Source organism: Nycticebus coucang, chromosome 19 (genome assembly GCF_027406575.1).
Source record: "Nycticebus coucang isolate mNycCou1 chromosome 19, mNycCou1.pri, whole genome shotgun sequence".
NCBI lineage: Eukaryota > Metazoa > Chordata > Mammalia > Primates > Lorisidae > Nycticebus > Nycticebus coucang.
In genome coordinates, this window is record NC_069798.1 from 23310781 (window position 1) to 23327154 (window position 16374).

Genomic DNA, 16374 nt, shown 5'->3' on the forward strand with positions numbered 1-16374 from the left:
ATCTGAAAACATTACTTCTTTGAGTACAAGAACCAGCAGCTTATTTTTCCCTTCAGTCTTACAGGCATGTTACACATGACATTTTTCTGTCCCCAAGTTCCAAGTGAGAAAAAAAGAGTCTGAGTTTTAGTATTGGAAGAAACCATAATGGTCACCTTGTCCAGGCACCCTTCCAGTGCTCGAAACACCTTTACATCAGCCCCAGGTCACTCAACCTCACAGAATGGACATGTTCAAAGGGAAGAGCCAGGAGAGGGAAGGGGGACTGAAGGCAGAGCGTGTTGTCTTATTCTGTTCATGCTCCCAGTGTAGACCACCAAGTGGGAAATGTGCTTCATCTCCCTGGTCCTCAGGTACTTGTGTGACCATCCCGACCCTGATGGATACAACAATTTCCAATCAGAGAAATGTGGCCAGAGCTTCATAACCTCAGCACCGTGCCCTTTGGGACCAGATAATGCTGCTCGGCGGTAGGGGCTGCCCTGTGCATTGTAGAATGTTTGGCAACATCTCTGATCTCAACGCACTGATGCCAGTGGCGCTCATCTGCAGTCCCTACCCCCCACCTCAGCCCTGTTTTGAAAACCCAAAATTTCTGGAAACATTTCTCCTACTGGCAGAGGAATGATGGACTGAAATATTTGCTCTGTGTTCATTGTACAATAAAAATGCCCAAGAGAATGTACACAGCTGTGATTTAACAATAAATATATAAATAAATAAATAAAAATAGAAAAAAAAAATCCCCAGAGAATTGCACCAACTTTCTGTCAACTGTGGAACTGTTTGTTGATTGGAGTTAGTTACCATCTTCACTCTGTTATGAAGTATATAATTGTTGCCATGGGACTCTATCTCAACAGAACACGGTCTTAATTTAGACCAGAAGTTCTCACCTGGGGCAGTTTTGCCTCACTTCTCCCCTCAGGCTACTGCAGTGGGTGCTGTGCTGTGTTCTGTAGATGGCACCACACCCTCGATTTAAAGATAAACATTTCTCTAACTTTTTAGTTTAACATAGATACAGAAAATGGCATCTATCCCAAGTGTATTAACTAAATCTTCATAAACTGAAAATATCAAGAAGCAGGATAGGAGTTTATTCAACAGATTTCATAATACACTTGACTGTATTTAGAACAGTGCTGTGAAATGAGGAAGTCCAGTGGTGACAGCGCCTGTAAAGAACCAAAGAGGGTGGTGGTTGGTGGGACTGAGGTAGGTGAGGAACGGAGAAGTCAGAACATGGGCAGTTGTGTGTGTGTGACCCGTGGCGATGGTGAGATTTGGTAGGGGGTGAGGGCACACCTACCAAGGACCTTGAGGAGGGGTAAGTGGGTCCTGAACACACACAAGATGAAACCACAGGGTAAGGAGCAAAGGTTTGGAGGACGTCTTTAAGATTTCACAAGGCAGGGGCGGTGCCTGTGGCTCAAAGTGGTAGAGCGCCGGTCCCATAAGTCGAAGGTGGCGGGTTCAAACCCAGCCCCGGCCAAAAAAAAAAAAAAAAAAAGATTTCACAAGGCAGATTATTTTGCTTTTTAAAAAAAATGCAAGTTGTTTTCTGGAAAAGGCAGTGTGAATCAAGGAGAATGCAGAGTCTTCCTCTGGCTGTGGGTGTTAGGGGAAGGCAAAGAGGAAAATCAAAGTTTGTTTCTTTTGACCAAAGATAGTGGTGGTTAATCCCTTTTTCTTAAAAAGGTGTCTATGATATTTAAGGCGAGGTTGTTCACTCACAATTATTTTCAACTGAATTGAATGATAGCTTGTATTAAAAATCAACTAAATAATTTTGTTTTACAGATCTGCTTTAACTTTGGAAATGGACTTCACTTCGAGGTAAGAAGCCAAGGGTATGGCTTGGCGCCAGCGCCTGTAGCTCACACAGCTAAGGCTCCAGCCACATATACCAGAGCTGGCAGATTTGAATCCAACCCAGGCCTGCCAAACCGCAATGATGGCTGCAACCAAAAACTAGCCGGGCGTTGTGGCGGGCACCTATAGTCCCAGCTACTTGAGAGATTGAGGCAAGAAAATCGCTTGGGCCCAGGAGTTTGTGGTTTCTGTGAGCTGGGACGCCACTGCACTCTACCCAGGGCAACAGGTTGAGACTGTTTCCAAACAAAAAAAAGAAGCCAAGGGTATTATTTCTATAATTTGGACTCAGAGGTTTAATTTTATGGTGGTCAGGTTGGCCGTGCTTTACCACAATAAGAAACATTGCCTTGTACCCAGCAGTTTCATTCAAATACGTGCAGAGGAATATATCCATGGATATTCGATGCAGTATTTTTGACAAACTGAATGTTTACTAGCAGAATGTTAAACGATTTATAGTATAGGAAAGAATGGGCATGATGTAAAAAAAAAAAAAATTAAGAAACAGAACAAGATATATAGTCTAAGTCCATTTCGTAGGAAAAATATCTATTTCTGTGTGTATACATGTGTAAGTAGTTAAGATGAGAAAAGATAATCGTCAAGCTTCTAACAGTGAACTCCAAAATATGTATGAGTAAAAAAATAGAAGTTTTCTATTTTTATATCATAAATTTTAATGTTAGTAGGGTTTTGTTATATAACTTAAATTTAAGTTATAGAAAAAGTTTTTCAAATAAAAACAAAGCTGCTGGGCATGGTGGCATGTACCTACAGTTCCAGCTGCTTGGGAGGCAGAGGCAGGAATATTGCTTGAACTCCTTTGAGCCCAGGAGTTCAAGGCTGTAGCACACTATGATTGCACCCATGAATAGCCACTGTGCACTCCCGCCTGGGTAACTTAGTTAAAAAAAAAAAAGAAAGGAAAAGCTAAAAAACTAATAACCTAGTATAACCAGTGTAAATATTCTGAAATTTAAAAATATGTAAACAACAAAATGAGTAATAAATAAACCTAGTATAATAATCAGGTCTAATCTTAAAATACTTAGGTCAGCTGTATTGAAGTTTTCCTTGGATAAAATATATATTTACCTATACAATCCAGCCAGTAATTCTATAGAAACTTTTCACAGGGTTATATAAAGAAAAGATTGTAAATTTAATCCTTTACCCAATCCTGAAAATAATACATTTATTAACTGGCAATTTTACCAGTTTTTGTCAAATTTCTATCAACAGGTTACTAAGATTTAGCTTAAAACATTTGATAATTCATTTTTAAACTATCAACAACCACAGTAATTGAAATTTCATTTTTAATTAGTTAAAAAAATTTTGACATGGTCTGTTTTAAATTGCCAGTTTGTTAGGCCACTAAATTTCTCTTAAGCCTTTTAAACTCTTCACCTTGGGAAGTATTTCTTTACTGTTAAAAACAAAACCCTCCTGCTTTACTGGTTTGGAGACATTCTCTTGAACACTTACTGAGCGTGCTAGAATATTTGTATTTTCCTCTTTGCAAAGGAAACCCGATAAGAAATATGAAACCTACCTTAAAATTTGCACTATTTTTGAAGTTTAGCAAATTATAGGATACCATACTGATGTTTTATGTTTATGATACATAATAATTTGTGGGGTAATATTTTATTGTTGTAGGCCTTAAACACAAGCAATGAAAATAAGTCACCTCCTAAGCATGCTCACTTAGTGCGGCAAAAGCGGGCCTGGATCACAGCCCCGGTGGCTCTTCGGGAGGGAGAAGATCTGTCCAAAAAGAATCCAATCGCCAAGGTAACCTTCTAAAGAGGAACGTGAAATATGCATGGGATTAAAATATGATGTGAAAGGATTTTTATGTTCGCTATAAAATTTAAGGAATGTACCTGAAAATTAGCAGAGATTACTTTTTAGCATAAAGTGTCAGCTTTAAGATGTTCTTTCCCATTCCAGAAGATGCAGTACCATTGACAAATATATATATATATATATATATATATAAATTTTGAGTTTTGATTCAACCAAGAGTCAAAGTATCTGGTACTATTTTAATCTTGGTTTAAGACAGTGTTACAGTGTTCAAAAGAAGATGCTGTCATAAAATGCTGTTTTCAAATTGAACTGATGTCTCATAGGTAGGGTGATGATTGACCCAGGACAGGCCTGGATTAGTAATTATTATACTATCTGTGCTTTCACTCTCAAAATGTCCAGCTTTTTGATAAATTGTGCGATACCCCAAAACATAATCCAGATCTGCCTGGTGTCTTCAACTCCATGGCTGTGGCCTTGGTCCACGTCACCAGCATCGTCTCTGACCTGCATCTGTTACCACGAGAGCCCCTGCCCTGTCTCCTGCTTTCCCTTTTGCCAGCTCCCCACCTCTGCCACACACAAAGTCCACTCTACAGTAGGAGCCGGAGTGCAGACAGACCACAGCACGTTTACCCCTTAGTGAGACGCTTTCGGTAGCTTCCCAGTTTAACTGAAGAAGTAAACTTACTCTCGCCTGCAAGAGCCCATATGATCAGCTGGCCTTGGCCTCCTCTCTGACCTTGGCACCTGTCACTCCCCTTGTTTACACTACATCCCAGAAACTGACCACAAGCTCATTCCAGCCACCACCTCTTCACACCTGGCGTTCCTTCTGCCTGGAATATTCTCCCCCCAGGTGTCTGTAAGATAGCACATCATCGAGCTTCTGCTCAAGTGCCATCTCCTTCCTCCTGCCTTGCTTTTACTTCTGTCTTCAGATTCTGCTACTGGACATCACGCTGTGTATCGCTTGCTTGTTCCGTCTCAGTAGGATAAGCCCGTTGAGGGCGGGGTTTACTCCTCAGGACTCACAGCTCAGATGCTGCGTGGTGCGCAGTAAATAACTGTGGGGATGAACACGTGTTCACATGCAGGTGTTTCCCCATCATTCCGTTCTTTTTGAAAAAATAGTAGCTATGGAGGACAAGACAACAGTTTTCTTTTCCAGCAACATGCTTTTTTCATAAAAGCCTTCAAAAATCCAGATGTTTTATGCCTAGCTTTACATAACAGTATGTGTTGAAGTAACTACATTTTATTTTGCTTTGGCTTGCCCTTTTGAGATACCTGACCCATAGATTTCCCTAAAATACATTGCTTCCTTAGAGTTTAACAAGTGTTAGCTGTTGTTCTTACTAATTTTAATTATATATAAAATTAATTTTATATATAATTTTTTAATTAAATCATAGCTGTATACATGAATGCATTTATGGGGTACAATGTGCTGGTTTTATATACAATTTGAAATAGTTGCAACTAACTGGTTAACATAGCCTTCACCGCCCTTTCTTAATTATTGCGTTATGACATTTATACTCAACACTTAGTAGATTTGACTTATGTATCATTTTAATTAAGTTATTAAGAGTAAAATTTATACAAAAAGCAAAAGATCTTGTTAAATTTTCCCAACTCTCCGAATTCTCTACCTAGAGCAGAATCGTCAATAGTTGCCTATCTTCCAGACCTTAGGAAATGTATGCATATGTGTGTGTGTGTGTGTGTGTGTGTGTGTGTGTATGCTTGCGTGCATATGCATATATGAACCAACAGTTCTGTCCACACTCAGTTCCTGTTTTATTTCTAACTTATGTGTAGATGCATGAGTTTGACACAGAAAGAGAGTCAGAAATCCAGTGAAACGTAACCACGTGGCGGTCCCAGATCCACCATTCCACTCTAGGAGCAGAGCTGGCAAGGCCGGAGGTCGGAGGCCCCATCTGCTGCTCCCTCAGTTTTTCCTAGCATCAGCCTCAGTCCCAGTGATGGTTGAGAAGCAGTGGGAAGAACATGTAATTGATTCTTAAGTTAGAACTCGCTGGGCAGGGAGGGAGTGATAGTTTGGCGTCTGAAGGAAGAAGTAGAGGGACCAACAGGGGCCACAGAAATATTTACTAGTGAAGAATTAGAGACCCAAATAAAATTGTTTGTGGAGGATAACATATAAGTATAGAAGACCCAATAGATTGTAAACATTATTAGTTGGCTGATGGCTTCCAAGCAGAGAAAGCATTTGACTGTTTTAGTCCTTCTGTGGGAAACAGCCTAGTTTATACTTTGCAGACCACTGGATAGATTTATGAAGGTGATTTTCACTCTGCAGTTTTTACCTTACATGCTAAATTTAAAATCTACTCCCTTCCCCTAAGAGGTCCCCCAACTATGTCTTAATTTCACAGTAATGCTAACAGGTATGTAGTATTATCTTCTCCATTTTATACAGAAGGAGTCTGAGGCACCAGAAAGGTTAACTAACTCAGTGTCACACAACTAGTGCGTGGCTGAGGCAGGATTAGCACCCAAGTTCTCTGAACCAGCACATGCACTTGTGCTAAGCTGTCTCCTCCCATCAACAGCCTGACAACTTTAAGGGAAATTGTCAAATAAAAATATTTACCTGTAAATTATAGAGACTCACCTCTCGACATTTTGGCTGAGATTAAGTGTAGTAAATTATAGAGCAGTGTTTTCAACCTTTTTTAATCTCACAGTACACTTTAACCCACAGACATACTTCTGGGCACACTTAAATTATGTTGATTTAAAAAAGTAAAAAACAGAATATACTTGCTTACAAAGAAGTGCTTTGAACTTTTTTTGAAAATAATTTAATTAATGATCTTTAAAAATTTTCCAGGCCCATCTAAGCTCTTTTCAGGACATACCTGAAACATTCCTCTGTTATTTTTGTGTTAGATACATTCTGATATCGCAGAGGAAAGAGGAGTAAAAATTACATACAAATACACTGGAAAAGGGATTACAGAGCCACCTTTTGGTATATTTGTCTTTAACAAAGACACTGGAGAATTGAATGTTACCAGCATCCTCGACCGAGAAGAAACACCATTTTTTTTGGTAAGAATGGTTCTACATTTTTGTGGTTTTTCTTTGGCGATAGGTATAATTTGTTTTGTTATTTTTTTATAGGATGGTAGTTCCGTTACATTAGCTTACAGCTAACCTTATTTATTATTTATGTCATGATTTCAGCTAGTAGGTTATGCTTTGGATGAGAGAGGAAACAACCTAGAGAAACCAATAGAACTTCGCATTAGAGTTCTTGATATCAATGACAATGAGCCGGTGTTCACGCAGGACGTCTTTGTTGGGTCTGTTGCAGAGTTGAGTACAGCACGTAAGAGTCTATTATTTCTTTGTGAATAAACGCCCAAAGTCATTTTATCCCCACTGGGTAAATGAACACTAAATCTCACATCTTAATGCAAATTGAGTTTTACCCACAGGACAAATAATAAGAAACCTATTGCTCTAGGTTCAGAACTGCTTATCTACATGTCACCTTTTTTACCCTTGGAGCAGATGCGGTAGATTGAGGGGACAGGTAAGGAGTCTGTAGCAGCTACTCAGCCCTGCCCTGTAGCAGGAAAGCAGCCATGGACGGTATGTAAACAAAAGAGCCTGGCTGTGTTCCAATAAAACTTTATTTCCATGAACAGGTGGCTGGCCGGCTTTGGCTCTCTAACTATGGTGTACTAACTTCCGACTTATATTGTTTTTACTGTGAAATTTATTGACAACATTGTCTGATACAGTGCTCTATTTTAGGACTCAAGGGAGAGATTTATAAAGAATCATAAGGAAGGGGGCGGCGCCTGTGGCTCAGTCGGTAGGGCGCCGACCCCATATACCGAGGGTGGCGTGTTCAAACCCGGCCCCGGCTGAACTGCAAACCAAAAAATAGCTGGGCGTTGTGGCGGGCGCCTGTAGTCCCAGCTACTCGGGAGGCTGAAGCAAGAGAATCGCTTAAGCCCAGGAGCTGGAGGTTGCTGTGAGCTGTGTGATGCCATGGCACTCTACTGAGGGTGATAAAGTGAGACTGTCTCTACCAAAAAAAAAAAAGAATCATAAGGGAGAATAGTTATGCTTCTCTTGATTTGTTTGTATCTTAATAAGTACCAGGTTCATGTATCTGCTCGTGTTTTTCTTTGTATTGGCTGTTAGTATCATTATAAACAAACCTGTGCCCTCCTATAGCACTTTCTCAGGACTTGACCCTGACCCTGGCCTTACCCTTATCTTCTTTTTCCTAATCCTGTACACTCTTACTTCCTCATTTAGCTAAATTTATGATCATGGTAAACTGCATGTGATTTTGATAAGCCCTTGAAATCCTTTTTCGGAACAAGCCAAAATTATTAATAAAATAACACACGTAACATAAATAGGTGTGCTGAAAGTTGAGTTTCATCTTGGACACCTTTATTTCTGATGCCAGATACACTTGTGATGAAGATCAATGCCACAGACGCAGATGAGCCCAATACTATGAATTCCAAGATTTCCTACAGAATCGTGTCTCAGGAGCCAGCTTACCCTCCAGTGTTCTACCTGAATAAAGATACAGGAGAGATTTACACAACCAGTATTACTTTGGACAGAGAGGTTAGTTAATATTTTTTGTTACCTGTCTTTTAAACTCTCTCTTATCCTTTGCAGCCTCTGTATTATTCTTTTCTAAATTCCTTATTTTCTTCTGCATTCATCATTCAAAGCTAACTCTTGGCATTGTTCTCTTTTAGGGATGAGCTGTCCAGTGTAATAACCATTAGCCACATGTGGCTGTTGAGTACTTGAAATGTAACTTGCAAATTGACACGTGATATAGGCATGTTGAGATGTGTAAAATATGTGCCAGATTTGAAAGATTTAGTATGAAAAAAAGAATATGAAATAACACTAATATTTTTATGTTGATCACATGCTAAGATTGATAGTATTTTGGTTCTTATGAGTTAAATAAAATATGTGTACTCATTTAAAATTAATATTACCAGCTTCTTTTTTAAAATGTGGCTACCAAAGATTTAAAATTACGTAGGCTGTGGTGGCGCCTGTGGCTCAAAGACTGGGGCGCCGGCCCCATATGTCAGAGGTGGCGGGTTCTAACCCAGCCCTGGCCAAAAACTGCAAAAATAAAATACAATAAAATAAAATTACGTAGTTTGGGTACAGTGGCTGACACCTGTAATCCAAGCACTTTGGGAGGCCACGGCAGGAGTATCTCTTGAACCCAGGAGTTTGAGGCTACAGTGAGCTATGATGACACCACGGCATTCCAGCCCAGGAAACAGAATGAGACCCTGTCTCAAAACAAAAAACACATGAAAATAACACTGTTCTGAGGCCTCTGTAACCAGGCTTGTGCTCATCAGAGAGTCCTAAAGCAACATTCCTCAGTCTGTGGTTCTCTAATGAAACGCCAGGCACCTTCTCCAACTGCTAATACTTATGCAGGGGTGAAAATGGGGGGTCTTAGAGAATAAAAATATTGTAAAGGAAGGAATTCAATGTATTGTAAATCTAAAATTGAAGGGAAATTGTGGAGTAGGTTTTCTAGAAAGGCTGTTCTCTCAAACATTTCACTGCATTTCTAACTCAAAGAGAAAATTTTAAGTAAAAGGGGAAGGTGGAAGATTTTTAAATACTGCACACATGAAGATCTTAACAATGTACAAGAGAAAAATGTTGTCATCAGATATCAATCCTCATCCAAGTGCATTGTATTTAGTATTAATGAAAAAATTATTCACTCTGCCCAGATAGGAAGGATTGTGTCCAGTATTTCTGTTGGGACTTTTGTAAATTAAAAAATATCATTGTGCCGGGCGGCGCCTGTGGCTCAGTGAGTAAGGCGCCGGCCCCATATACCGAGGGTAGCGGGTTCAAACCCAGCCCCGGCCAAACTGCAATAAAAAAAAATAGCCGGGCGTTGTGGCGGGCGCCTGTAGTCCCAGCTGCTCGGGAGGCTGAGGCAAGAGAATCGCGTAAGCCCAAGAGTTAGAGGTTGCTGTGAGCTGTGTGACGCCACGGCACTCTACCGAGGGCGGTACAGTGAGACTCTGTCTCTACAAAAAAAAAAAAATATATCATTGTGCCTAAAGTATATACCTTTTCACTTAATATTAGAATATAAAAGTATTACTTTCAATTAGTAGTGTGATTTTCTTTTTTTTTTTAACAAGCAGCCATCTCTGATGTATGGCAAGTTTGCCACTAATGATGGCTGATGCTTCCTGGGCATTTACCACGTGCCAGGTGTTCTAAACCCTTTGTGTGGAACCCATTTAAACCACATAGAAACCTGTGAAGCTGATCCACTTATCCCCATTTTACACATAAAGAACCCGAAGGGCAGAGGGACTAAGTATGTGTCCAACACAGGTCATAAATGACGATGCCAGAACGGGGACCAAGGTGGCTGGCTCCAGAGCTCTGGTTGTCCTGCCATTCATGGAGCGGTTCTGTCCACACAGGACTCAAGCATGGGCACTGGCTGCCCTCCCTAAACTCCAGCCGTGCCCAGCGGAGCTGTAGTAAGGGGACCTTGTGGAAGAGAAGAGTTCACTCTTGAGTGAAATGTGAGCCATTGTTCTCGAGCACCCATTTGCTAGGAATCGTATTTCTGGAGAATGCAATTCAAGTTTTTTGAGACCAGGTTTTCCCACTTGAGAATAAAGTATGGGGTGGAAAGAACCAACTCATGCATCCCTGCCATGGCGTTCATAGTAGAACAAAGTAGATTTTCAGTAGTGCTCCTTTGTACGGATTTTCTTCTGACAATATCACTTTATCTAAGAATTTGACTATCAACAACTCCCCTAGGTTTTTCTGTCCTCCAACAAAAGCTCTAACTATAAATAGGGTCTTTACACAAATAACAGTAGGTCATGAAACTTACTTATGAATAAAATATGCTGTGATACATTTCCTAATGATAAAGTGTACTAAAGCCAGAAAGGCAAATTGGGGAGCAATTCATGTTCACCCCAGTCAGATATTTCTCATTGCAGGAACACAGCAGCTATTCTTTGACGGTAGAAGCAAGAGATGGCAATGGACAAATAACGGATAAGCCAGTGAAACAAGCTCAAGTTCAGATTCGTATTTTGGATGTCAATGACAACATACCGGTAGTGGAAAATGAAATGGTAAATATTATTCTTATATAAGTGTACCTATTTATTTATTTTTTAATTTTAACTAAAAATGTGTGACTGAAGTTTGTATTACCTTAGGGTACAAATCGCATGTTCATGTTTTGCAGTATGAAGGGGCGGTTGAAGAAAATCAGGTCAATGTGGAAGTCATGCGCATAAAAGTGTTTGACGCAGATGAAGTCGGCTCCGATAACTGGTTAGCCAACTTCACATTTGCATCTGGAAATGAAGGGGGTTACTTTCACATAGAAACAGATGCTCAAACTAATGAAGGCATCGTGACCCTTATTAAGGTAAGTAATGAGTGTTAAAAACAGGGATGGGCAAGCTGGTGCTGGAGAGGAATCGGATGCATTTTGACCCCCAAACGCAAGTGCTTTGCAAACTTACCTGGCACCACAATTGTTCAAGACGGGCCATCCCTGTTTGCCCGAGTGTTATGGTTGGAAGGTGGTCACACTACAGTTCAAATTCAGGCCTGAGGACTGTCACCTAGCCGGACGGCATGCAGTAGCATGGTCATTGCCTCCCCCATTTCTTGCTTGCCACCCATATCTGACAGCAGCATTCTCACGCCATAACTTACTGTCCTTGTGGAATATCCCGTCACTTACTGTGTCTTATTTTTATCTACTTAATACTAAAGCTAGGGCGGCGCCTGTGGCTCAGTCGGTAAGGCGCCGGCCCCATATACCGAGGGTGGCGGGTTCAAACCCTGCCCCAGCCAAACTGCAACCAAAAAAATTGCTGGGCGTTGTGGCGGGCGCCTGTAGTCCCAGCTACTTGGGAGGCTGAGGCAAGAGAATCGCTTAAGCCCAGGAGTTGGAGGTTGCTGTGAGCTGTATGAGGCCATGGCACTCTACCGAGGGCTATAAAGTGAGACTCTGTCTCTACAAAAAAAATAGTAAAGCCAAACCTTACAAATAACATCTGAAAACAAGAACTGATAACTTGATACTTCAGTCCAAGAAGCACCTAGTAATGATATGTTTTAAAAACGCAGATCCCGGTTCCCATCAAAAAGTCTCACTGGATAAGGCTCAGGAACTTGTCTTTTTAACAAAAATCCACTTACGATTCTAAGATAAGTAGTATGAGTCACATTGGAAAATAAAGTGTCCTAATCTCTTGTGCTTAATTGAATCAGTGAAGGAAAAATTGGATTAGTCTTCCTAAGCATATGGGTCTTATGCCTCTGGATCTTATAATCCTCACAGAACTTTTTAAACAAAAATTACAAGATGGAGTTGTAGGTAACAAAATAAACAAGGTATAACATCAATCCATTTTTAAATGGTTTAGGTAAAAATTGCCTTACCAGATTTTAAATTAAAATGCAAAGCTATAGCTTTCAAAATACTATTTCATTAAGTTACACACCAGCAAGAATTGGTTCCAGAAGTTTCCAACTTTTCATAAAAACTTCATATATAACTAGGTAAAAATCTTAACAGTGGAAAGAAGAATGGAGATAATATACATGTATAACAAATAGGAAAGAAGGAACTTAAAGTTTCATGGTCATAGCTATCAGCACTTACCAATAGGCACTATATGCATTTAAACTACCTTTTTAAAGCAGAGAAAAATTGAATAACATTAGTTCATGTTTTAAGGGAAGACATATTTTATGATTATTGAAGAAATGGGTAGTGTCACCAGCGGCAAAAAAATGTATCTACTTAAAAAGAAATAGACATAATTTTTAGTCATCAATTGTAGGTGCAGCCAGGCCAGATGCTTGAGATATAAAAGCCAGTCACTTTGATGACAGACTGCTGCTGCAACAGAAAAAAGAAAAGTCATCAGGAGAAACAGTCAATACATTGATGAATAGTAGAGGTGTTAGAATGGAAGTACAGACATATGCCTCATAACAAGCCGCATAAATCTTCATTAAGATTATAATGAAGCTGAAAATTTCTCGTAGTCTAGAGACGTGGTACAACACGTTACTCGTGTGTTCGTGGTGATGCTGGTGAAAATAAACCAACTGTGCTAAAAGTCATAGAAAAGTAGAGCACATACCCTTACATACAGCACATAGTACTTTTACATTTACAGTACTTGGAGTTGCTGTTTTATGTACACGATTCTGTAGAACCCCCCTAGTTGACCATCTGCCTACACTGACCACCTCCTTCAGTTGACCTAATTTTCATAGACTGGACATGCACCGCATGTACGAATCAGTGCAGTAGGCCTAGTACATGATGCTGACCATCCACATATTGACCAGTTTGTTACAGTCCTTGAGTGGTCAACTTACAGAGGTTCTACTGTCCTTGATCATGATCATAAACTACTGTGTTACTGGTTTGTGTGCTTACTATCCTGTGCTCGTTGTTATTTTAGAGTATACATCTTCTACTTATTAAAAATAGTTAACTGTAAAGCAGCCTCAGGCAGCTCCTCCAGGAAGTATTCCAGATGAAGGTATTTTTATCATAGGAGACGACGGGTTATTGCCCTGAAGACCTCCCAGTGAACTAAGATGTGGAGGTGGACCATGGGGATATTGATGATCCTGACCCAGCCCTGTGTAGTCCTAGACAAATGTATATGTTTGTGGTTTTGTTTTAACAAAATAGTTGAGAAAGGTAAAAAAAAAAAATTAAAAGTAGAAAAAAGCTTATAGAATGAGGATGTACAGAAAAATATTTTAGTATAGCTGTATAGTATGTCTGTTTTTAAGCTGAGGGTTATTACAAAAGAGTTAAAACATTAAAAATTTAAAAATTTGTAGAGTAAAAAAGTTACAATAAGCTAAGGTTCATTTATTATTGAAGAAAAATATTTTTTATATATTTAGGTAGCCTTAAATATACAGTGTTCATAAAGTCTGCAGTAGTGTACAGTAATTCCTACGCCTTCCCATTCACTCCCCACTCACCCACTGACTCACCCAGGACAACCGCCTGTCCTACAGCTCTATTCATGGTCAGTGCCTTATTCAGGTATACCATTGTTTATTTAATAAATAAAATACAAAAAATCCATATTTTTACTGTATCGTTTCTGTGTTTGAGTATGTTTAAATACACAAAAACTATTGTGTTACAAGTGCCTATAGTATTCAGTACAGTGAGGTGTTGTACAAGCTTGTAGCCTAGAGCAATACACCTACAGCCGAGTTGTGTAGTAGGCCATACCATCTAGGTTTGTGTGAGAATACTCTATATGTTACTCATACAATGAAGAAATCACCTAACAACTCATTCCTCAGAATGTATCCCCATCATTAAGCAATGCATGGTTGTATTTTTAGTATATTGTGATAGCACAAAAAAGGGATGTCATGATTTCTACCAAAAGGGGTGTGATTTTAAAAGAAAAATAGCGAAATTAACATTACAATGAAAGCAACAGAATGAGAAAATTAGAAATTTACTGCCTCTATCAGTCATCCTAATTGCTTTCAAATTATAAGGACAGTAATCAGATCCCATTGAAAGGAATTTAGACAAAGAAGATGTACAGAGAGCAAATATGCACATGAAAAGGTATCCAGTGTCATTAGTCACTGGGGAAAATAGAAATTAAAATGAGGAGAGCTACCACTGCACATCTTCTAGAGGGGCTAAAGTCGTTTTGATCCATTCAGGCTACTGTAACAAAATACTGTAATCTTGGTAGCTTATAAACAACAGGAATTTATTTCTTGTGGTTGTGGAGGTTGGGAAGTCCAAGACCAGGTGCAGTGTCTGAGCAGGGGCTGCCTTCTGACCGGACGTGGAGCCTCCCCTCTATATCCTCACAGAGGAGAAGCCAGTGAGCACCCACAGAAACCAATGAGCTCATCCCTTCACGAGGACTCCTAAGTCCTCTCAAAAGACATTCCTCTTAATAGCATCACTTTAAGGGTTAGAATTTCAGTATATGAATTTTAGGGGGCTATAAACATTCAGACCATAGCAATAAAAAGAAAAACTCACTATACCAATTATTGGCAAGAAAACAGAGAAACTTTGTTGCTGGTAGAAATATAAGATGATATAGTCATTTGGGCAGTTTTATTTAAAAGTTAAACAGTAATTATTCTATGACCCAATAATTTTATTCCTAGGTATCCACCCAAGAAAAATAAAAATATGTCTATACAAAGACTGGTATGCAGATATTCATTGCAGCATAATTCCTACTAATAACAATTCAGGTGTCCATCAACTACTAAGTAGAGAAATAAAATGTGCTATATTCATACAATGGAATACTCGTGAACAATGAAAAGTGAAATACTGATAACATGCTATAACATGAATGAACCTTAAAAACATAATGCCGTATGTAAGAAGCCTTACATCTTAATATGTACGATGCAAAATACTGCATATTGTATGATTCTCTTTATGCAAAATTTCTAGAAAAGGCAAACTGGGAATAGAAAGCAGAGAGGGATTGCCCAGGGTGAGGAGTGTGAGTGGGGTTAGATAGCAACTAGGCATGAAGGAACTTTTTAGAGTGATGGAACTGTTCTAAAACTAGACTGTAGTGACTGTTGTAAATACTAGAAATCATCGTGCCTTACATGTAAAATAAGTGAATTTTATTGTGTTTGAATTATATCTCAATATTGCTGTCAAAAAAAAGACCAAAAAAATGAACAGATATTTTATGGACATAGAGATAGTAAATCATCACATGAGAAAAATCCACAGTTTTTGTTAAAAAATTAACAAATAAGTTTAAAATCTTTAATGCTATTAAAAAATAGTAAAAATGGAAACGATAAAAAATGTTGACAGGGTTGTGAAAATAGAGGTCTATACCCTGACATCTTGCTTGTGGTGCTGAAGATTTTTCCCATTTATTTTGAAGCATTATAGCTATTGATGACAAATACTGTGAAACATTTTTGTGGCCCTAGTCCTAGCGCATTTTTTTTTCCATTGTCTTGGCCTTCAAGTACTAATGATATCTGGCTGGGAGATTTATTTCTCATCCTGCGTACATCATACCCTAAAAACAAACCTATCAAGTTTAAGAGTGACTTAAAAGAACTTCTGCAAAGATTTTGTAATTACAAAGAGTATATTTTCTCTATCCATTTTCTGTTGTGTCTCAACAACCCAGTGATCCGTATTTTACAAAGAACAGAAGTTGTTATTCATCCAGAGCCCCACAGAGAGGAAATGACATTCATAATGAATCATCCAAAAAATAAGTTCAACAGTTTTGTTATAATTCACATAAATATTATTGTGTTTACTGTCGTACTGAAGAAACAAGCAAAAATATTCAGTGCATCTACATGATCAGGGATACTAAATAAAAACCATCAAGACCTAAATAAACTTTAGGTAATTCTTTTGGTAATAGGATATAGATCAACAGAGGATAAATAAGGTGTATAAACATGTTCAGAGCAGTATTAATTATATTTAAAAATTGCAAATAGCCCAGGTGCCTAATGATAAAATGGTTAAGGAAAAGGAGAATACTGTGGAAATGTTTATAAAAAGAAAACGGAAGCATTGGGACATAAAATACGTAT

General features: G+C 38.9%; 1 protein-coding gene across 1 annotated transcript in view; it reads left to right on the forward strand.

The window, feature by feature from the left end:
- DSG2 (desmoglein 2) overlaps positions 1-16374 on the forward strand; it is a 48168-nt gene that overhangs the window by 13272 nt on the left and 18522 nt on the right. The window contains exons 3-9 of the mRNA XM_053571668.1: positions 1804-1839; positions 3541-3675; positions 6616-6777; positions 6913-7057; positions 8159-8325; positions 10734-10871; positions 10988-11173. Of these exons, the coding sequence (XP_053427643.1) occupies positions 1804-1839; positions 3541-3675; positions 6616-6777; positions 6913-7057; positions 8159-8325; positions 10734-10871; positions 10988-11173 (969 nt within the window). The remainder of the gene's footprint in view (positions 1-1803; positions 1840-3540; positions 3676-6615; positions 6778-6912; positions 7058-8158; positions 8326-10733; positions 10872-10987; positions 11174-16374) is intronic.